General features: G+C 37.8%; 1 protein-coding gene across 4 annotated transcripts in view; it reads right to left on the bottom strand.

Annotated features, from left to right (window-relative positions):
- Positions 1–25,000, bottom strand: part of LOC144967910 (apoptosis-stimulating of p53 protein 1-like) — a 119,559-nt gene that overhangs the window by 68,674 nt on the left and 25,885 nt on the right. For 2 of the 4 annotated variants that reach the window (XM_078905685.1, XM_078905694.1), the window contains exons 3-4: positions 22,091–22,238; positions 21,023–21,157 (exon numbers count right to left, since the gene is read on the bottom strand). In XM_078905685.1, coding sequence (XP_078761811.1) covers positions 21,023–21,157; positions 22,091–22,238 — 283 coding nt within the window. Of the gene's footprint in view, positions 1–17,171; positions 17,248–21,022; positions 21,158–22,090; positions 22,239–23,221; positions 24,082–25,000 lie in introns of those variants that run through there. The other 2 variants (XM_078905675.1, XM_078905703.1) reach the window with 2 other exon arrangements.

The following is a 25,000-nucleotide window of genomic DNA, read 5'->3' as shown; positions in this document are numbered from 1 at the left end:
CCGTCATTCAGGTCTTCGTAGCCGTTTTCTTGCCATTCATGTTTATGACTAACTAAACTGTATTAACCAGACTATAAAAGTTCAGGATTACACATAGTTTTGTGTGTTGATCCGTTATATTTCCGGATGGCATTGTTGTAAGTGTCCTCGCCAAGCGCACACTATCTATAAAAAGAAAAGTGAAACCCCTTCCCCAAATACCACTCTCACCTTAATTAAAAGAAAAAAGACCCCTTCCCCCCCCCCCCCCCCCCTACAAAATAAAAAGCAAAAAAAAAAACAAAACAAAAAAAAACAAAAAAAAAAAAAAACAACAAAAAACAAAAAGCAAACAAACAAAACAAACCAACCCCCCCCCCCCAAAAAAAAAACCCCAACAAAAACCCCCCAAAAAACAAAAGCAAAAACAAAAAAAACAAAAACAACACAAACCACAAACAAAAAAAGATCCGATCAAAAAACAAAACGAAACAAAAACAAGAACAATACCAAACCAGAGGAATTTACAAACCACATGCATTTCTATGTTTTTGTACGAAGCTCAATCTCTTCAAAGAATAATAAAAAGGTGTGTTCGAGTCACAATGCCAAAGAAAGTAGAAAGAATTATATAGGAAAAATACCCTCATAAAAAAAAGAATAAAGAAAACAACCCCCCCCCCCCCCAAAAAAAAAAAAAAAAAAAAAAAACAACAAAAAAACCCACAAATAAAACACACACACACAAAAAACGAACAAAACAAACAACAACAAAACAAAACAACCCCGACCCTAATTAAAAAAACAGCAAATAAAACAAAACAAAACAAAGCAAAACAAAACCAATTAACCAAAAAAAAAAAACAACAAAAAAAACAAAAACAAACACCCCCCCCCCCCCAAAAAAAAAGACAAACCCAAAAATCAAAACAAAAAACAACCACAAACCAATAAACAGAACAAAACAAAAAAGAAAAGCCTCCCCAAAACAAACAATCTCAGACCTTCCCGTTCCTCAGTCTTCTCAAAATACGTCATAAATTATGCCTTCTTTACATCGGGCGGAACAGGACATAATATATTTATAGTGAGTAAATAAGTGCCTTATCCGAGAATGCAAAGCTAGAGTGTGTAACGATCACAGCCCATCTCTAATCACTGAGCGGCTCAAAATACTGACTGACAGTGTTCCAAATCAAGATATTATTATGGTACCTATTCGGCCATTGACACAACTAGTTTTAACCCTGGACTTCTCAAACAACCCCATGAGTAAATCAGGACGGAATCGGCGGAAGACAACCAAAATCGCCCCGAGTCAGTGTGTCAGTACTAAAACATACCTAGACCTAATGTTTAAGCCTGAACAGTGTCTGAGCTGCGCGATAAAATCGAAACGTCATTTGACACGTGACAAGGTAACGTGATAACATCAGTGAGACGATGAATGGGTTACGTGAAACGATAGGTTGATATGGGAGACCTGTTTTCATACCTTTTACCTCTTGCCCGGGTCATCGATACGCCTAAATTGTTTTGTCTACTCCTTGACTATTTGGGAAATTCTGATTTCTCAAGAATCGGACCAAATTCGTATTTGCGGGTAGAGTAAGGATTTTCTTTTCTTTTTATATCTCCCTGTTTTCTCAGCAGTGATTGGGTAGCGGGTGTCTGTTAAAATGGCGGAAGGTATTCTTGAAATTAGACAAATGTTTTCATACTTTTTACCTCTAGCCAGGGTCATCTCGCCCAAATTGTTTTGTCTATTATTCCTTCTGTATTTGGGAGATGCTAATTGCTCAGGCAAACGGACCCGGTTCGAATCCGTGTAAAAATAAGGATCCCCCCCCCCTCCTTTTCTTTTCCTCAGCATTGATTGGCAAGCGGGTTTGTTAAACAGAGCAGAAAGTACTTTTGATATAAGATACCCAAACCTGTTATCTTACCTTTAGCCTGGCCATATGCTATTCGTCCAAATTGCTTTTTTTTTATTCTTCCACTTGTATTTTTGGTAAAGACTGGATTCGAATTTGGGTAGAGTATGGATTTCCCTTTTTGCTTATTGTTTACTAAGCAGAGATTGGTTAGTGGGTCTATTAAACATGGTCGAAAGTACTTTATGGCCTTTATGACCCTGAATGACTATTCTTTTTCTTTTGTCTTATACAGTTAGGGGATCAAATATCTCTTGAAGCGCACCGCATCCCCCCCCCCCCTACTTTTCTTGCACCAAGAATTGCACTAATTTGTAAATATAAATATACAAGGGAGGCAAACGGGTAGGAATCTCACTACGCCAATACTTTAAAAAACATCCCTTTATTCATTCCAAAGGGGAAATTTGTCTCTAGGGTCTATTCGAAGGGAAGACTGGAATAACCAAGGCGTCAGCCGCAATGCAGCGCCAGAAATTGAGCTACGGCGAGCTTCAAGCCATCATCTCAACCCCCCCCCCCCCTCTCCCCCAGAAGGAAAACCCAAACTCATTAATCGAGACTAAAATACATCCATCCGCCCATGTGTCAACACCAACATTCCTTGGGGTCACCCAGCCACAACCGTGACAATATGATAAGTAAACTGTGTACATATGGCTAAGAGGGGGACTAGGTCTATAATACCACTGCTATCATCTGAAAAAAAAAATTTACGTGTTTCAAATTTTGGCCAGAAAACTCGCCTTCTAGTATTGACCGATTAAAATGACCTTCATGTTGACAAAATGTCTCAAACCTGGGACTTTAATAAAGTCCCAGGTTTGAGAGTTTTTGACAAGGTGAGAGTCATTTTAATCAGCTGATATTTGGAGGACGTGTTTTCTGGCCAAAATTTGAAAACTGTATTTTGTTTTCAGAGCAAGTCAGTACAACACCACTTTGTTGTTCTCAGACAAAACGGCAATTAAAAAAAAATGTTGGCCAGATTTCTAATTCAAGTAAACATAGATTAAGATGGCCCCTAACTTTTCAAAGAGTCAAAATTATTATAACAAAGTGTTCTCTGAAGTCACAGGTTGAAGATAATTTATCAAGCCGTGGATCAATATAATCTGTCGAAATATGAAGTTAAAAAAAGTTTTCTAGCCAGAAATAAATAAATAAAAGGCATTCTTGCAAGATTGTGGCATCGCTGTGATTCAACGAGGGTAATTGATGACCGGGTGCCCCAAAATGGATGTCACTGAAACTGACAACTTTAAATAATGGGTTGTTAGTTCAAGGGTCTAGAAAAATGAGGGTTAGTTGTAGGTAACTGAGAAAATATCTATAAGATGTAGTAGGCAAAACGACAGCGGACCCCCTACTCTTAAAAACCACATTTATTTTTCATTTTGACCTCAACATTTTACTTCAAATGTTCTTCAGAGCCACTACGCCCATGGAGTCGGAATATATATATATCGGTTTCTATTAGCGTAAAATGGATTATAGCAATTGCTTGCTACCATCTGAGTAGGACGCTAGTCTATCGCAAGGTACTTTTCACATGTTTTACAGATTCAGCTACCCAATCACTGCTGGGTGGGGAGGGTGGGGGGATGTGAACTTCACCAGTTGAGCTAAGGGATTCAGGGACCCCCCCCCCCTCACCTTTATTTCAAATACCAATCAATTAAAATCATCCCCAACGAGGGAAATAGTCAAAGAGACTCAAACCAAGACTTCTTGAATACGCAGTATTGGAAATGGATTCGTCAATGCAAACTAAGAATTCTTGAAGAAGTAATACTCAGTGTTGGAAATGGATTCGTCAATGCAAACCAAGAATTCTTGAAGAAGTAATACTCAGTGTTGGAAATGGATTCGTCAATGCAAACCAAGAATTCTTGAAGAAGTAATACTCAGTGTTGGGAATGGATTCGTCGATGCAAACTAAGAATTCTTGAAGAAGTAATACTCAGTGTTGGGAATGGATTCGTCGATGCCAACCAAGAATTCTTGAAGAAGTAATACGCAGTGTTGGGAATGGATTCGTCAATGCAACCCAAGAATTCTTGAAGAAGTAATACGCAGTGTTGGGAATGGATTCCTTAATGTCAACCAAGAATTCTTGAAGAAGTAATACGCAGTGTTGGGAATGGATTCGTCAATGCCAACCAAGAATTCTTGAAGAAGTAATACGCAGTGTTGGGAATGGATTCCTTAATGCCAACCAAGAATTCTTGAAGAAGTAATACGCAGTGTTGGGAATGGATTCCTCAATGCCAACCAAGAATTCTTGAAGAAGTAATACGCAGTGTTGGGAATGGATTCCTCAATGCAAACCAAGAATTCTTGAAGAAGTAATACGCAGTGTTGGGAATGGATTCGTCGATGCAAACCAAGAATTCTTGAAGAAGTAATACGCAATGTTGGAAATGGATTCGTCAATGCAAACCAACAATTCTTGAAGAAGTAATACGCAGTGTTGGGAATGGATTCGTCAATGCCAACCAAGAATTCTTGAAGAAGTAATACGCAGTGTTGGGAATGGATTCGTCAATGCAAACCAAGAATTCTTGAAGAAGTAATACGCAGTGTTGGGAATGGATTCCTCAATGCCAACCAAGAATTCTTGAAGAAGTAATACGCAGTGTTGGAAATGGATTCGTCAATGTCTGGACCACCAGTTACAAAGAGAGAGTGCTCGATAAACTTTAATAGAAGTAACAAAAATAAAACTAGTGATAAATGTAATGATCGATGAGTTCACATTACTTGGCCTCTCTCTCTCTCTCTCTCTCTCTCTCTCTCATTTCTCTCTCTCTCTCCCTCTCTCTTCATCCGCCTCTATCTCTCCCCCCGCCCCCCCCCCTCTCTCTCTCTCTCTCTCTCTCGTTTTCTCTCCATATCCACTCTTTCCTTGTCATTATCTCTCCACCCTCTCCCTCGTTCTCTTTCTCTCTCTCCCCCCCTCCCATCCTCTCTCTCTTATACACACACACACACACACAGACACACAGACACACACAAAATAAACGCATAATTCTCTCGTCCATACCTAAAACTTTCACGTTTTCATCCATTTAACCTCATTCGGTCTCTAACCCTCCCCCCTTCTCTCTCTCTCTCTCTCTCTCTCTCTCTCTCTCTCTCTCTCTCTCTCTCTCTGTCTCCACAAAACAAATGCTCTCAAAATCCGAACGATTTTTTGCTCTATTTCTCTCACAAGTAACTCAAGAACATTATCACCCAATTGTCATAAACATCTACCAATTATCATTAGAGATTTCCCCCGTACTACAAGCTTACATTTTAACACGTCTATACGAAAAGAATTAGGTCTCTGGGGCAGAAGAGAAAAACCGACAATATTTACAGCAATGCCGTATTCACGCCTGGTGCTATGCATTAAATTGACAAAACACCTTTTTCATGAAGTTTATCCTGAAGAATTTAACTTCATAATATTATATCGATAGATTAAATTAACATTTGACTTGTTGAAAAAAAAATAATCTAAAACTTAACGGTTTTTTAGAAGTCCCAAATTTTAAAAATTCTGAAATGTTCAGGGTAATAAAAATACATTATGTAGTATGAAATAAAAGTTTACCGGCCGAATTGAAAATATAAAAGTGTTTTGTTAATAAAAAGGCAAACGAGAGATGAAGTCAGGTGTAGCCAAGTGGTTGTGTAGACAAGAATATCATTTTGTTGGAACTGACTGGTTTATCAATTGATTGGGAATTCAAAGACATGGGCGGTGGCACAATGGCGTGGGAAAATACGGGAGAAAGTGGAAAATTAAAACGTTCCAGACCAGGAATTATCAAATAAGTCAAGTTGGGGAATGTGAACAAGGATATAATTTTAAGAAAACCTTTGAGAGCAAATTGCCGTTACTGTAGAATGGAACGGCAATTATGGCAAAGTTCAATCGTTGTATCCTTTAACCAGACCTAAATAAGACCCAACAAACAATTTACTGCTGATTGGCCAATGGTGGAGAAGGATCTGTGTGAATAATATACTCATATATCGCGAATCCATTTGAAAACCCTACAAATTCATCACAATAAAAATCCGGATTTAGTGCGGGGCGGTCCTTGGCAAGCTTAAGGACCACGGTCCTACGGTCCTTGGGAAATGAAGACCGCAAGGACCGGTCCTTTTCGACATTGAACATTCCTGAGAGACTGTTGGAAATTCGAACCGGTTTGACCTTTGAGAGCGTGGGATCGTTCATTCTTGAACCGTTAAAGACCGCTACACGATGAAAACCGTGGCCTACAGGAGTAAAACACACGGAGTAGTCACACTCATTTCAAATTGTAACCTAATTAGAGAAGAGGGGTGATGCCTTCTTTATTTGCTCACCGTACTTCATTGTTACTTCGATAATTTAATAAAATTTGAAATTTATCCCCATTAACGGAGATAATGGCATCGCCCAAGGCGTTGATCGAGTTGTTCGTGGCGTTGATACACACACGCAACTCCTACCCCCCCCCCCCCCCCCACACACACACACATTAGAGGGCAGCGAGCATTGAAGAGTAAGAGAGAGACGTGAAGTTATAATAAGAGGGGGTGGATGAGGTGATAAGAGGGGTCGATGGTGACTTTTCACCAGATCTAACAAACTCAGCTACCCATTCATTGCTGAGTAGACAGGGATTCAGAAAAAAATCGACTGCACCAGGGATCGATCTCTGACCCTTTGCGTATAAAGAGAGTGCTCTATCAACTAAGCTATCGGGGTCCCCAAATATTCTATTGGACTTTTTTAAAATTCAGACGTTATAACTGGGTTTTTTGGAAGGAAGAAACTAATGAAACTCATATTATTTGATTAGTAAAAACACCAAACGAAATTTTAATATTATTGTATTATTTTAAATGACAACACTGCGATAGAAAGAAGTGGTGACAAGAGATGGACAAAAGAAAACAAAAAATCGGATTTGCTACTTGCTAGGTTCGACACACACACACACACACACACACACAACAACACACACATCTTTTGTAGTCACATACATTTCAAACAATAACCCATTAGAGAAGAGGGGTCATGCCTTCACCATAGATCATTGTCATTGCGATCATTATGGTGTAGTAAATTTTGAAATTTACCCCGTATAATGGAATCGTCCAAGGCGTGCGCCTCCTGTTCCCCCCATCTCACACACGAAAGGGCGGTTTGCGGAGTGGAGGTTGGTGGTCGTCTGCCTGTATGGTCGTCTGTGTCGTTTAGTGTATGGCAAAGGGGGGTGGGTGCGATTAATTAAGTGGGATGGGTGGTGATTGGTGGAAGATAGGCAACCGAAGCAACGAATCGCTGGGGAAGTAGTAGGCTATGGCGCGAGACCGTAGGACCGTGGTCCTTGCAAGGACCGCCCCGCACTAGTTGAAAGGTGATAAGAAGTGAGGACCGGCGCCGGTCTTCCCCCCTGGGACCGGTCTTCGGTTCACAGCTAAAAGACCGTCGGACCGCGGTCCAGACCGGTCTTCAGCGCGGCACTAGATTGAATACGGTTTCAATATAATTTCAAACACATACATACACTCACTTACATACACACACACGCACGCACACACACACACACACACACACACACACACGTCATATAACGTCATTCCATTAAATTTACTTCAACAAAATCCGATGTAGGGTAAATTACTTACTTCAGCAAAATAGGTAGATACAGACGAAAACATAAAAATAGTTTTACGTTAGTTAAAGAGACTAATCATTTAATTCTTGTATAGTTTATATTTGTATAGCAACTTGCCAAGCTCTAAGCCCCAGGGTATTTTGTACAAATGCACTTGTCACTCTGAAGACGACTGTAAGAAATCCTTACGATGAAGCTGACAATTCGGGGGAAATCCCGACGCCGAACTGATAAACAACTTTAGAAGTCTATCTAGCTATACAACGGAAAAGCAGTGATTTACATTACGGAAGGAATTTTCCTGCCTCTGCGATTTCAATATTCCGGATATTAAGTGCTGACCTGCAACACACACAAACACACACATACACACACACACACACACACACACACAGCAAACCCAAAATACAACAACAAAATTAATAAGAAAACTAAATAAAACAACCCCCCCCCCCAAAAAAAAAAAACAAACAAAAACAAAAACAAACAAAAACCCCCAAAAAACAAACAAACAACATTCACATAAAAAACAAATCAACAGTCAAACAAAAGAAAATGAGCTACCATCATTATTATTATTATTATTATTATTATTATTATTATTATTATTATTATTATTATTATTATTATTATTAGTAGTAGTAGTAGTAGTAGTAGTAGTAGTAGTAGTAGTAGTTGTTGTATCATTATTACTATTATTTTTATTATCATTATTATCATCATCAGCAGCAGCATAATCGTTATTATCATCATCATCATCATCATCATCATCATCATCATCATCATATCAAAGATATTTTCAGTAAATGACTTTTTGCGTACATAATTGAAGATCATTGATTTCCTCTTGACACGAAAATAGTACTGGGGCCAAAGTTGTAACAATGCAATAAATTTATTGATCTTTCCATCCTTATAACGGCCACGTTTTATTACTACGGAAAAAAGCAGAGTTCAATATTTAAAGCAAAATAATGGTCATTACCCATCTATTTTATATTTATTATTAATATGGCTGCCAGGTGTCCAGAACTCTTCGTTCCCAATTTCGACTTCAAAAGAGGCCAAATAGAACCCACATGGCCAAATACTACTAGCACTCTGACCCCTTGAAAAACTTATCGGTTTTAATAAATAAAAAATCAATTAGACCAAGAAAAAATTGTTTTTGAAAAAAATATATAAATTAATAAAGAAACATGATACTCTGCGTGTCAAATTTGGACAAATTAGCCACGTAAAAGGCCACCTGGCAGCCTCGATAATTTTGCTACATTGTCATCTGCTAGCGTTAAAAAAAACAAACAAACTATACCCCACAAAGGAAAGCCTTCATAGATGTGGTTGTCACATCCAAGAGCCAAATTAGGTACTTACTTAATTAAGTTTAATCTTGCGTGTCCAATTTGGACAATTTATTAGCCACGTAAAAGGCCATCTGGCAGCCTCGATAATTTAGCTCCATTAAAAAAATTATGACCTACAAAGGAAACCCTTCATAGATGTGGTTGTCACATACAAGGGCCAATTTAGGTACTTACTTAAGTTTGATCTTGTTTTGGGTGGGTGTGAATAAAAAGGAAGGGCAAGTGGGGGGGGGGGGGGGGGGGGGGGGTCGGTAGATGAGACCAAACAAACTGACCTTATTTCCAGTTCAATTGAGGACGTCAGTTAACAGAGATTGGTTTGTCAAAACAGCATTATGTACATTGTACACGTTAGGTTGGTAACGGACGAGACAAATACAGGAACTTGTTTGAACATAGTCACGTGTCTTCTATTTGGCCGAGTAGTTAGTTATAAGATCTGAGGGGCTTATAAACACAATTAAAATATCGACAAGCACATGATCACGAACACACACATACACACACACACACACACACACACGCCAACAAACACACGCATACACATACGCTTACGCACAACAACAACAACAACAACAACAACAACAACAACAAAAAGCAGTATACAAGGGAGAAAATGTTTTAAATAATATATTTCAAATAGATTTATTACACAAAAAAGACGATTGAATGGGTACAGCATAACGATAAAACGTAAAGATATGTAAGAGAGTTAGCTTACAGCAAGTGGGTTTAATGAGTTCATGAATTTTGTATATCTGGTCATTATATTGAATACTAGAAAATTACTTTCTTTGATCGGTGTTACTTGGTATTTGGGGATAAAAGCATTAAGTTATAGTTGGTATTCATCATTTAGGCGTACGATATAATTTGGGCGTAACGTATTTGTTATTTGGGCGTACGGATTATTTAGGCGTACGACCTTTGATTATTTAGGCGTAAAACTGACCTTTGGTGAAAGGAATTGTGGGACAGTTTACAATAGGATATAAAACAGTGTGTCTGATCAAACGGGGATCATTCTACCTTTTGATTCAGGATTCAACTTGACCATGAGCTGCACACTTTAAACCTTTTGTGCTCACCATCATTTATTTGCTTTTACGGACTTAGAAATATTCCACGTATATTGAAAATGGTTACTTAGGCAAACTGACTTTACATGTGGACTGATTTTACGGATTTGGAATTTATGAAACTGATTGAATTATGACCATGCTATTTGATTTGGATTTGGAATTTATCATGATTTGGATTTTGAATTTATCACAAACAAATAAACTGTAAGAAATGAAACTTGGAATCTGGACTTTTATTTGAATGTTTTGGTGTTGTGCATTCAATTATCATCACCGGCCCTTGAACTCTTTCGTCATTATTAACATCTACAACACAACGCAAAGGATAATACTACCATCTATGAAAAACACCACTATGCGATCATAAGCCATTACATATGTGTGCAACTACCCCACAGATAAACATATATATAGGAATAGATAGTGCTAAAGAATCATAAAACCCATGGAGCCTGAATTAATCCCGGATTCTGTACCGTCAATAGGACAGCAACAACGCCTTGCAATCATTTTGATAAAACGCTGGTTTATCACAATAGTACTTTCCGTCAAATCTGCCCCACCCTGCTACCCAATCACTGCCACGAGCAAAATGCATTCTTAAGGGCATAAACCCGTCGAGGTATCTAACAGCCGACTCGAGGCCCCGGACCAACTTTGGCTTCGTGGGCCAAAACCTTACCTCTAAACTGCCCTACTTTGAAAAAAACAAAAAAAAAAAAACAAAACAACAACAAAAACAAAACAAAAAAAAAATAAAACACACACACACACACACACACACACACACACAAACAAAAAAAAATAAAAAAAGAAAAAAAAATAAAGGAAAAAAAAAGAAGAAAAATACATTTATTTAAATTTTGGTCAAAAAACTTCTTTTTTCAAATATCGACCGATTAAAATGACCCTCGTCTTGGCAGAACTCTCAAATCTAGGACTTTAAGGGAGAACTCGCGAGGTCCCAGGTTCGAGAGTTTTCGCCAAGATGGGGGTCATTAAGTCGATCGATATTTGAAGGAAGAGTTTTCTGGCCAAATTTTTAAATACGTGTTTTTCCAGAGAACGCCAGTTAACTGGTTAAACAGACCTAACCCATCGGATGGCTTTTAAAGATGGCAAACAGGACTTAAACTTAAAAGGCGAGTCAACAGACAACAAACAAAATATAATATTATGTGCCTATTCGCCTCAAAACGGTATCATATCGGGGTGAAACATATGCCAACAACTTAGATTAGTTAGTCTGACAGTGACTAGCAGTGTCAGATGTTTATTTTGGTTATTGCAACTCTCTCCTTATCACCTATAGCAAAAATTCGTCACATTTCTTACGACACAATATACATTTTTTCTAATTCAGATTTATTTTATATATCACAGTGGTCTTTTAAAAAAATTAATAAGAACATAAAGTTGTTTTGTAGAGAGCTTGTTTGAGTTTAAAAAATCAATTTTTCTGCTGGGTAAGCCTGCCATTTTGGGAAAATACTGAAACTGGTCGGAAGGAGAGAATTAAGGATATATGACTTTTGTCTTCAATAATTATAATATATATTTTTTAAAATAGAGCATTTATATGTGACAATATCCATTCAACGTGAACAAAGCGTTTGACAAGGGGTCCCTAGTCAACACCAACACTTTAATAACATTAGGACGAGACATGCATGACGCCTAATAGGTGATATAATTTTCTTCTTTTTTTCTTTTGACAGAGACAGCGCTGTTAACAGTCAAGTACATATTTCACACATGCGTACGGTGATAGAATGTGAGCAAAGAATAGTTTCCAATGACTCAATTAAGCGCCGCTTCAGAGCGGCGAGTCGAACCCTGAAACGTTTGGTCCGAAGGCAAGTGTCATACCACTTGACCACATTATAGCCGCACGATAAGACATCGAATGAACCATTCTTTTAATATTTTTGATCATAAAGTGAATTTTAACCTTTAAAACCATCCTGGCATAATATCAGTACGCGGCGGTGGCACACATTTAAACCTTTTATCTGTTCATTTACAAATCCGACCTTTAAAAGAACCCATGATTAAACATTACATTCAGTAGACTAGTAGTGTGGTATTTGGCAACAACTCTGCTCCTGCTGGAGCGCAAATATCACCTATATAATGTGGGGATGGAGAAATGTTAAAACGAGGAGTAAAATCATTTTTTTTTTAGTTTCAGCATTCCGTTTTGTGTCTGGATTATGTATGTTTTGAAACTTTCTCATATTTTGGGGTTCAATGCGAACGAGTGCAAAGTAGCCTAACGTGAATAAGAAACTCGGCCAATAGGAGTGACACATGGATAAACTTGGTTAGAATACAAGTCAGTAACCCCCCCCTCCCCCCCCCCCCCCCCCCCAAAAAAAAAAAAAAGAAAAAAAAAGAAAAAATAAATATATATAAATAAATAATTTTTTTAAAAATCAAACAAACAAAACAAAACAACAAATCTGCCTACCAAACAAAAAAGAAGAGAAAAAATAAAAGATCAAAAGTAAAATCAAAACAACACAAAACAAAACACAACAGAAGAAAAAAAACACAAAAAAAAAACAAAAAAAAACAAAAAAAAACAAAAAACAAAAAACAAAAAAAACAAAAAACAAACCCAACCCCAACAAACTCCCAGACAACAAAAACAAAAATCAAACGAACAAAAATCTCATCAGTACATACAAAGGCCGGCCTCACGATTAAGATGTGAATGCGTGACCGACCGTACATTATTTTTTAAATTAGTAGATTGAACAGCTTTCTATAGATAACCTGGTACTACTGGTAACTGAACTGTCTTTCCCACGACATAATTCTTCAACAATAACAGTGGTGTTACTCCGTCAGTGCCAATGAAAACGTATAAGAAGGAAACGAAGGCATTCGACATCACCGATCACCGTTTTCTCCTTTATTTGATTGTCAACCAGTTATCTTCTTAATTGAATCTATTAAAAAAAAAAAAATAGGGTTGGGGGTAAAAATTGCTCCATATACCCAATGTCGTACCTCTTATTACACCCTTTAAAAATATTCCTCCAGTGCAATAAAGGGGCTGGGGGGGGGGGGGGGCTGATAGCTCAGTTGGTAGAGCACACGCTTCACACGCAGAGGGATCAAGATCGATCCGGGTGCAGTCGATATTTTTTCTGACCCTCCGCCACCCAGCAATGAATGGGTAGCTGAGTCTGTTAGATTTAGCGGAAAGGATAACAAGCAATTGCTATTGTCCGTTTCGCGCTATATAAACCGGGATAAAATCTGGCTCCATGGGCCCAGTGGCTCTGAAGGACTAATTTTACTTTTCTTCTTCTTCTTCGTCTTGTGGAAACCTCCAATATTGTCGAGGATCACTCCACAGTTTGTAGTGTTTTACATTTTAAACTTGCTAAAACTCTGCACATAATACTAAAACCACATAGATTAAAAAGTCACGTTGTGAACTCCAGCAATCGCGTGAAGGCATGTTGGCAACCGTTTTCAGCCACTTCAGCTGGGAGGCTATTCCATAGTCGGGCAGTGGAAGGGAAAAACGAATACATGTGGGCGTCTGTTTTTGATGTTGGGATGGTTACTCTTGCTGTGTGTCCCCTCGTATTTCTTGTGCCGATATCTTTGATGTCGTTTGGAAGTTTAAGGCACGAATTTTTGTAGTAGATCTTGTGGAACAATTTAAGTTTATCTATCTTTCTTCTCTTTTCCAGAGGTTCAAGGCCAATCCGTTGTGATATTTCAGACGCACTTGAGAAAGGATCGAATGTGTTTGTGATGCGTCTTGCTGTTTTTCTTTGGATGTTTTCTAAGGTGTCGATGTTTTTCTTTGTATATGGGTCCCAAATTGAGCTGCCATACTCCACAATTGGTCTAACAATAGTTTTAAAAGCAAGGGTTTGAGTTGTGATTGGGCATCTTTTTAAATTGCGGGTGATGTAAGCACTTGTTTGATTTGCCTTTGAAGCCAGGTGACATATGTGGTCATTCCATTTGAGGTTTTTAGCAAACTCAATGCCAAGGTATTTTGCTGTCTTTACATGTTCCAGGTTTTGACCATGAAGTTGGTATTCAAATGTTATAGGTGCTTTCTTATTTGTGATGGTTAGAACATTGCACTTTGATACGTTAAATTCCATTTGATTTATTGTTTCCCATTCTTGTAATTTAGCTAGATCGTCATTTAGTGTTTTGCAGTCGTCTGTTGTTTTTATCTGATTATATAATGCTGTGTCGTCAGCAAAGAGGCGCACTTTTGACCTTATACCTCGTGGAAGATCGTTTATGTACACTAAAAATAGGACGGGCCCAAGGACTGAGCCCTGAGGTACGCCCGATGTCACCATCCCGATAGTGGAAGTCTCGCCGTCGACAAGAACTTGTTGGGTGCGATTGTCCAGAAAAGTTGCAATCCATTGTAAGGTTTTGTTCCTGATACCAACGTCATACAATTTCTGGATTAACCGATGGTGAGGGACCTTGTCGAAGGCCTTGGCAAAGTCCAGTAGTACTAGATCAATTTGACCACCTTTATCAATAGCAGCTGACAGATCATGTTTTAATGATAGAAGTTGAGTTTGACATGAGTGGTGCTTCCTAAATCCGTGCTGTTCATCACAAAAAATACTGTTAGTTTCGAGATATTCAGTTATTGAGGATCTCACTATATGCTCCAACAGTTTGCAGCAAATGCAGGTTAATGAAATTGGACGGTAGTTTTGAGCCCTGCTTCTATCACCTTTCTTGTAGATGGGTTGGACAAGAGCGTGCTTCCAAACAATTGGTATGTCTCCCGTTTCAAGAGAGAGTTTGAACAAATGTGTGAGGGCAGGTGCAAATTCGTTACTCAATATCTTTAAGAGACGGGATGGTATTTTGTCTGGGCCACATGCTTTCTTTGGATCTAGAGTGGCGAGGAGTTTGGAAACGCCCTCTACTGTCACATTGATTTCGGCCATAGTGTTGGAATCGTTTTCTTCGCCTTGTAGTTGTTGAGTGGTAATTTTGGTATGAGCTTTTGAAGCAAAAACAGAGCAGAATTGGTTATTAAGTATGTCTGCTTTTTCCTTTGCATCAGAGTATAATACACGACCATGCTCAAGGGGCGCTATACCAACCGAATCGCACCTCCTACTTTTTATAAATTTCCAGAGCTTTTTGTTTGAGTCTTCACTAACAAGTTCCTTAACATGATTATGATAGGCCTTTCTACTCTCTTTTTGTGTTTCTTTTTTCAGTCGGGCATAGTTGTACCAGTCTTTCTTACTGTTGGACTTTCTCGCTCTGCTCCATGCCTTTTTGTTTCCGTCTAGATAATCGTTTGACGGTGGTGTTTATCCATGGTTGGTGAAATTTCCTTGAGCTTTTCTTCGTTGGTACATGTTTGGTCATCATTTTGTTTAGGTGGTCGTTGATGGCAGTCCAAACATCCTCAGTGCTTTCTAGATGTTGATTAATTATGTTTTCACTAAAAAGAAGTGTTTCTGTCCGCATTTCGGCGATATTTGCCTTTTTCCAAATAGTAATAGGGTGTGATTTTTTTGTGATTTTGTTTGCTTTGATAGTGCTTTCCGTGATGAGAATGTCATGGTCACTAATGCCTGGAATGGTTGTACACTTGACAATTAAATTTGGTCGATTTGTGATAAATAAGTCGAGGATATTTGTACCCCTTCTTGGATTTTTGTTTATTTGACTCAGGCCAAAATCTTGCAATTTGTTAATAAATGCTTGGTTTATAAATGAAGGATATTGGTAACTGATTATTTTTTCTTGTTCAGGTCTCCGCTTAACCAGAGTACATTTTTCGGGTCTAGGCTATCAATACAGCGTGTTATCTCAGTCATTTGTTCCATAGTTGAGTTTGAAGGTGTTCTATACATAGCGCCCACAGTGAGTAGGCCTTGTTCTGTTTTGATATTTACGATCACCGATTCTGATTTTGTTTGAATGTCAAGCTTTATTACTGAGAGGTTCGTTGTTGTTGTCTTTTAGAGCCATATGGCTGATGAAGCTAGAGTTCAAACCGATTTTATATATCGTCAAACAATGAAAATTACTCACTTTCCTTTGGACAAGACGCTCGTCCATCTCATTGTATATTCCGCCAGGCCTAACAAGTTCAGTTACCTAATCACTACTGAATGAACGGGTGTCAGACCCCCCGCCCACCCCCTCCCCCCCCAAAAAAAAAAATAATTAATAAAACCAAAAAACCCCCCCCCCCCCAAACAAACCCAAAACAACCCCCCCCCCCCAAAAAAAAAACAAAAAAAAAAAACAACAACAAAAAACAAACAAACAAACAAACAAACAAAAAAAACAAACAAACAAACAACGCAAAACAATTTTTGAAAAACCCCCAGAAAACAAACAAAAAAAACAAAACAAAACAAAACAAAATAAACAAAAAACTCAATGGCACCCGGGATTGATAGTGCTCAGGTCCACCATTCTTGGCAACAAGCATTGCATTATTCATCCAATGTAACCAAAAGCTTTATGGACCATCTCAGTGAAGCATTCAGTTGCACAAAAAAATAATGTTACAGCTAGCCATAATGTTATTAATATTAGAGTAGTGATCCATCCGATATGACGATGCAGAATACAGAAGGACAACTATAAGTCAATGTAAGTTTTATCGGGTGTGCTATACGGTGCATAAATAAACAAATATGTAAATAAAATGATAATAAGAAAAATAAATAAATAAAGGAATAAAGGATTGAATGAATAAATAAATAAATGAGTGAATGGATAAATAAATACGTGTAAATAAATATATAAATAAATAAGTATAATAAAGAAATAAATGACTAAGACACGCACAGAGTCAAGCAACAATGAGCACAGTGAGTGAAACGAATGGTACAATTTATGGTGAACGTAGGTCCAAAGACTATCATTATGGGTGAGGGGCATTTTAAACACACATAATCCCTTTTATCGGGTATGAATAAATAGATTGTAGGAAGAAAAGAATGACGTAAGAGTATTTATACAAAAGACCGCAGAATAAACTATGGACTGTGGGAAATATAAATCTGGATCCATCTTGTTTGAATAAATTTCTGAATAAATATTTGATATTAAATATTTCGATTCATCATTCTGCACAAGGACACAATAAATGTTAACCCTTACCATCTTGGAGCAATAAATAATCCGTAACATTACTAGTACAGTTACAGAACACATCGTGACAATAATTCATGGTATAAATAATAAGTGAAATGCCTTTGACTTTAACACTAGCTGTGCTATTAATATGTTTACGTTTCCCCTCCAGTCTAATGATATTAATAAGATGAGCAGTGGGATCATCTCGTGTCCTCCCCTGGTCATCACCACGAGCCCCTAGAGATTAACCCTTCAACACTTCAAAGGGAAATGACCACCATAGTTAGATGTATGGCCCTTGGCGCTCTGACACAATAACAACGTACTTTCTTAACCCTTTCGCGGCGAGACCGAATTGAGTTCTTTCAATGCAAGATGTCCATATTGTTTTTATCTTTTTTTTCTCTCTTTTTTTTATCAAGTGGTATGACACTCGGCTCGTGATGTCGTATCGGTCTCGAGTTCGAGTCCCGCTATGGACGGCACAAAGCTGAGTCCTTCAAAATTGTCTTTAATAATCACAATTTCTCATCATACTCAGGTGTGAAATGAGTATCTGCGTTGTCTCTGTCGAAGAAAATTGTAACAGACCCTTACATATGATATACCTCCTCTTACATGTTGCTATTGACTTGGGACCCCGTGTGAAACGCTTCGAGTCGGTTAAGTGGACAATACTTTATAAAAGTTCAAGATCACAATTTATTTTTATTTAGGCCAGAAGATTTTACTTCATAATATGTCAACAAAATGATCTTCAACTTGTTAGAAAGTCTGAAACCAGAGGCTCCCTAATCTATCGATATATGAAGACAACGTTTTTTGTTTTGTTTTGTCATCAAAGCTGTAATGGAGAAAATTTTGTGTTGGATTGAACTGGTTTCCCAATCATTACGACAAGGAGACTGTAAAGAAAGTATTAAATAAGTACATGAGTTTCAAGTTAATTTACTCTTAGGCTTCGCCTATAAATCATAAAATTTGATGACAACATACATGAAACCAAAAAAGTATAATGACACCATTAACGACCACAAAATATACAACAATGGCAATAATACCAATGCGCTATCATTTATTCCACCAATTGGATTCAATAGTCTGATGTCATGCCGCCCAGCAACGGCGGCCATCGTGGTTCTAAACAAAGAAAATCGGTGCTTTTTATTCTTCATGCTGGCTAGAACTTTTCAAATGTCTTGTGATCAGAATGTCTAAAAGTCAAAACATGATCAGATTTATAATGGTTTTTTTTCCCCTCTGGATACGCTTTTATGATCGTAGGAGAATTATTTCATAAGGGCGTCCGCCATTGTTCCGATAGTTTAGAGCCAGTTACTAAGTTACCATGCGTCATTACGAGGGAAGTGACGTTACGACTGTTGAAGCGTATTGAGACCAACGACATAATCTATGCCCGAGACCCATCTCTGTTACTTCTATCAGTACGATCGAATCCCGCCTATAAGTGGTGAACCATAATCAACCAACACATTCTTTGGTTAGACAAATACAGCGACCCGGGCGTAATGAGGGGGATGAGGTCCATCTGGTGCATTTGGCAAATTATTGAGCCATTAACCACCCCTTCCAGGCTCCCCTCCCCTCTCCATCGCTCATGGACCCACCCGCCCGTATCGGTTCAAATTTAAATTATGGTGCATGTATATTTATTTTTGCCAATCATTTTTAGCAACAATTCAATAATAAAACATCTTCAATATTAGATGATATGTGGTATAATTAAATAAGAAAATTATTAAATGGAATAAAAGCTTCAATTAAATTAAATTAAATTAAAATTAAATTGAAGCTTTTATTTCATTTTATTATTTAAAAAAAATTCTTGGCGCTTCAAACAGCAACATTAGCATTGTGGTTTCATTTGATGCTATGAACAGATGTCACGCCAGGTCGTACATGATAAGTGTTGCTGTTAGCTTGAGATCTCTTTGAGCACATACTTAAGTGATTATTGCTCTATATTATAACAGCTCACGTTTTTCCCCACCATGATATTCCGGCTTTTACTGAGTTAAAAGGATAGTAACAACAGCTTGCTGTTCATTCATGAGATCAGTCTATGGCAAAGTACTTTCAGTCAGACCTATCAGACCTAGGTATCCAATCACTGTTGTATGGACCGCGGGGTTCAGAAAAACAAAACAAACAAAAACAAAACAAAACAAAACCAAAAAACAAAAACAAAAACAAAACAACAAAAACATTCTCAACTAAACCTTGGACCTATACCGATCCCGAGCAGAGGGCTCGTGTTCGAGCACACTTCCAAATGTGATCCACAGCGCCAATCTGGTATCATGCCCGAATGAACGAGAAGGAGACAATTGAGTTTGAAGACCAGATGATAAGAAAAATGAAATTTAAATCTCTTGTAACTTAAGAAACAAAATTTATTCTCTACAATGAAAGTATTGATCTTGTCACCCATTTTATAAATTAAACTTTAAATCCGACTTTCAAGCACCATTCTGACATAAACTAATAATAAAATTCCTTTCCTTCGTCCCAAAGAGTAAATAATCTGTCTTTAAGGTTTATTCCAAGGGAAGCATGGAATAACCCTGGCAATCAGCGAGGGCGAGATGACTTAATGGGCCTTTATTCAGGTCCACACAACGTGGTTGGTAGTCGAACTCGGTACCTTTCGGCAATGAACATACCGTTGAGCCACGATGACTAACGTCTTGAGACAACTGGTCACAAATGAGCTATCGGAAATTGGAACCTCCGAGATGGCCTTTAACCAATTAACTGTCGTACTCGAGAAGTATTTTTAAAAACTGGCCAAAAAATTCGTCCTTCAAATATCGATCGATTTAAATGACCTTCATCTTGGCAAAAACTCTCAAACCTCAGACCTCGCAATCCCAGGTTTGAAAGTTTTTTTTACCTAGAAGAGGGTCATTTAAATCGATCGCTATCGCTATCTGAAGGTCGGGTTTTCTGGCCAAATTTTTGAATACTTGTCTTTCCAGAGTACGGCAGTTAGCTGGTTAACTGAAAAAGAAATAAAATACTATGAAGGATGTTGACCCCTTGCTTCGTTCTCTCCCATTCTCCTCACTGCAAGTTGCTGTCATTGTATTGTTCAAAGTTATGACTCTCAGTGACTGTTTGTAAAACCCCAAACCTTGTTTTCTAATCCCCTTGACGGTTTTATGACTTTGCACGCCCAAGGAGTCATTCAAAATACACAGCACGTTCATGAACACAGCGGGATCGTGCAGTTGAGATATTCATAATATACACATAAATTCACAGCGCGTCACTTAAATAAGGGCGACAACCACATAAAAGAGGATAATGACATTAACATTAAACAGGTTGTTCCCCTTCCAGGACAAATCGCGGGTTACAACCTAACAAAACAATCACTTTGTACTGAAAAATGAATGAATAAATAAAATAAAAAATATTTGTTGATTAAACTTGATAAAAAGACACTGCTAAATGGTTAGGGTTCTTCTTTATTGATAAACAGGTCCTAGAACTCACGATCATTCTACCCAAGCGGAGTGTCTTAACAATGTGTTCGTTTAATTTCGCACAGTCCTCTTATCGTTTAAAATTTTTTTCAATGTTATGACTTTTTATATTTTGTTGTTTATTAAATTTCTTTCCTTCTTCTCTTTATAAAAAAAAATCACCTGTCCAAAAATTGAGTCATGCGAAACTGGCCATTGAAAATAATTTTTGGGCTGTACACGTAAAACCGCTTGGAGGCGCAACTCAGAGACTGGACTGTAGGAGAAGGGGACAACATGGAAGAAAGTGGTGAGGACAGCCCAGAACCTTGTCCTGTAGGAGTGGAAGGCTTAAGGATGCAATTAAAATATATTTAATGGACTCACCTTCGAGGTCAGGAGGGGGCCATGGTCTTTCAGGATCCAAATATCTCAACACAAAGGTCAGAGGTGATCCGCCGGAAGTGGCCCATGATTCGTGGACAAAAGAAAAAGCATTATCCGCTGCTTGTAAGATGTACTCTGGTTTTAAGACGATAGAGATAGAAATAAAAAGTATAAGACGATTCTACAGCTCATTGTACTCGGAATGGTTTTTGCATTGTCATGAAATTAAAATAACGGTTCAAAAAGTAGAGAAACTGAATGATCCAGGACAAACTATGCCGGAAGTGGGAAAATGTGAGCTTTAATGTAAGATAAGATAAGATAAGATAAGATAAGATAAGATAAGATAAGATAAGATAAGATAAATGAACGTTATTTATCCATTTCTGGAAATCTACATAGGGTATTGCCATAGACTAATGAATTTCTGAAAATAATTAAGCAACTAAATAATAAAACGGGAATTTTATACAATGACATAGAAATAAACCAACAAAAAGCCTAACATAATACATTATCTCTGTGATAACTGTGGAAATTTTCAGACAATTTAATTGAATAGAGTCTGAGAAACGTTTGACACAGTATCCCATACCCTTAGAAAAATGACATTGAGAAAATAGCAAAAAAGCTTTCAGTTTTCCACACTTTTCTTACTACCTGCACCCTTTTCAACTGTGTTTTTCGTGCATTTATTGTCTATTTTAAGAAGTTGGTCTTCAATAATATTATTTCTAAGAAAATAAAAAATTGTTTTCCACCAAAATCGCAAAAACAATTTTTTGAAGGATTTTCCTAATAATTAGACCCAAAGTCAACCGATCTTTCTGGTCCTGAGGTGTTGGCTTTATCAGGATTCCACTTTGCACAAATTGAGACGATTGTTCAAAATGTGTGATTTTGTTGTCTGCCTTTACTCCAGCCAGGGTGACAAATTGAGACGATTGTTCAAAATGTGTGATTCTGTTGTCTGCCTTTACTCCAGCCATGGTGACAGGTCGAAATAAGTAAGTACACTAGACTAGACCCATAAACCAGACCTTTCATAGAGTGGTCGCTGACCCTTACCCGTATCCTGAGTGATGGCTACGAGATATCCTGAGCCTCGAACTGGGTCTGTGACGCAATCCAAGATGTCTGCCACAGTGGATTCTGGAGTCAAAGGAACTTCGATTGTTGTGCCATGGTTCTCGCTGGTATACACAGAAATGGACGTCTGGAAGAAAACAGGCGAAATTATGACAAGTTAGGGTGCGTCGGTAGCTCCATGTCCGGTGGCTCGCATGATCACAAGAGTCACACAATGTTAAGCGAGGTCAGTGGCCGGATGTGTGACAATGATCGCAAAAATGTTCATGCCCGGCGTTGTGTCCTCGGCAAGGCACTCTGTACACATTACCCCACTGAACTAAAGTGTGAACGAGTACCTGGCTGTGACATATATTCCAGGAGTGTTAGGACAAGAATAAGCCTAAGAGGCGACTTGTACTGTATGAAATGGAAATATTGTTCAGTATGTCTGCTAAGGGCATAATTGAAGCTCCGTGGAGCGCATAATGCATGGAAACCTGTGGAAAATCGCTTTTATCAAATCATGCTAAATGCGCATCCCAATTCTCCATTCATCACCCCAAGTAGTAGAGTCACCGCCTAGTGAAAAAAACTCGTCGCGTTTCACTTTCGTGTAAAAGTTTAGTTTTCTTCACTGGTAAGCTTAACATCTTAGAAAAGTTTTTGGTCGTTTGGAATTTTGATTCGACCGCTTGAAGGTCATCCAGAGGTCAGTAAAGTTTTAAGTGAGGTCAAGTACTTACAAAAAACAAAACAATTTTTTAAAAAACGCCAAAAAAGACAAACAAACCCAAACCAAACCAAAACAAAAAAGAAACTAAAATAAATAAATAAATAATATATATATATTTATATATATATATATATATATATAATATATATATATATATATATATATATATATATATATAAAAAAAAAAACCAGCCCCCTCCCCTCCCCCCCCCCCCACAAAAAAAAAGAACAAGACATACACGCACAGCAAATTAATTTATTCGCATATAATTATAAAAGGACTATATTTGAGAAAAATAACTTATATTATTATGATTACACGTGGAAAAAGAAAAAGGGAAATCTCTCAAGTACAACATACGAGTAGATGGGCTATCAGTTGAGAATAAACCTACTTTTGAGCAATCTGCTTTCGATTGGTTTGGATCTGGGCTCCCTCCCAAGGCGTTCAAATCTTGCAGCGAATCACCATCGGATTTGGCAATAACAGCAAACAGCATCTTTAAATCAAAAAGATTCGCGAGTGTGAAAAAGCCATCCACTGTACAGACTGATAATATCAGTTATTAATCTATATTATTGTCAAATTTGATGAACATGGTGAAATATTAAACGAGGAATGTAGGACGCGATTCTAGACTGAAAAAAAAACCCAACAAAACAACCTCACAAGAGTATTAGTCAAAATATTAGAGGCATCGCAGTCCACGGATTAAGAACTGATTTGCTCTTTGAGTCAGAAAAAAATAGGCAATTTCTTCCACATCCTTGAATTTTAACCACATCCTTTCTTAAGCACAAGAAACGTCAGAGCACATTCCATTCAAGGTCCTCAATAAACTCGAATCGTGTCATTTTCTTTCCTCTTTAAAATGTTTCTATGCGTGGTTTTCGTGCAACTTAAACTTTCGTGTAAGATGGCTGCAGTCTTAGAATTAAAGCTACTAGAGATACAGAATCGATGTGAAAAAGTTCATATTGTTGAACTTGATAAACATTGGCTGTTGAATACTTAAATTTTGATTATATATATTTAATTTACAGAAGTTTCTGTTTCCACACAGAAAACATCTAAATATGCTTTTTAAAGAAATGCATTTTAAACACAATTTTGGCTTTGGCAGCTGTTGACAAAGTTCTGCACTCAAATTTTATTAATGTTATGAAAAATTTCTGTCATCCCTATTGCACGGAATCAACTTTTATTATCATTATCATTCTCCTCCTCACAAACCATAATATGGATTCCTAGATCACGCTACCACAATCACAGACACTATAGTGAAAGTTATAAATCAGAGAATTCTATCCACTCTTTGATGACAGTGTCTACCGCTATAGGAATTTGTCTTAATAAACACAATAAACACAGAGAATTCACGGCGAACACCCTAGGTATAATGCCTAATGTAAATAGTAGCACCCGATAATATACGGGATTTTATCACGCAAGCTCAGATCATAAGAATGGGCATTAACTTCACAAGTACGGATTGATTCAACCCCCGACCCCGACCCCTTCGTTCATCACAACACCTCTTCCCATTTACGCGTCCATTTCATAACAGTAGAACCTCTTAGAAACGGGAATTCCGGTGATCAGAAAACAAGGCATTTTTCTCCATTCAGCACATCTCTCAATCGTATGGCTCTGTGGTCTTGTGGTATGACACTCGCTTTCCGATCGGAAGGTCCCGGGTTCGAGCCTGGCTCGACGCATAGTTCAGTCCTTGGAAAAGGCTCTTTACTCCGGTATAAAATGAGTACCTGGCCGTTAACAGCGTTGTCTAAGTCGGAAAAAAATGTGTAATATCGTCTAACAGGCGTCATGTCTCTTTCTACATGATACGTGTTGGTGTTGGTCAGGGACCCCTTGTAAAGCGCTTTGAGCACGTTCCGTGGATATTGCGATATACAAAAACAAAAAGAAAAAAAAAAAAACAAAAAAAACAACAAAAAAAAGAAGATTTTTAAAAAGATACAAAATCCCCAAAATCTTAAATTAAATAGGCTAATCATTTGATGTCTAAGGTACACATCGTTTCTAAATATACCTCTAACCAAAGAAACAGAGATGACCAAGCCTGTAACATGTTCTTTGGTGAAGTATTGTAAAGCATCACAAGCTTCTTTAACAAACTCGTATCCCAGAATATTTTACACGGCCAAGAAAC

Source organism: Berghia stephanieae, chromosome 1 (assembly GCF_034508935.2).
Source record: "Berghia stephanieae isolate SIO BIC M18660-M18661 chromosome 1, UCSD_Bste_1.3, whole genome shotgun sequence".
Classification (NCBI taxonomy): domain Eukaryota; kingdom Metazoa; phylum Mollusca; class Gastropoda; order Nudibranchia; family Aeolidiidae; genus Berghia; species Berghia stephanieae.
The sequence above is the reverse complement of the archived record's forward strand: the minus strand, read 5'-3'. Positions and strand labels throughout refer to the sequence as shown.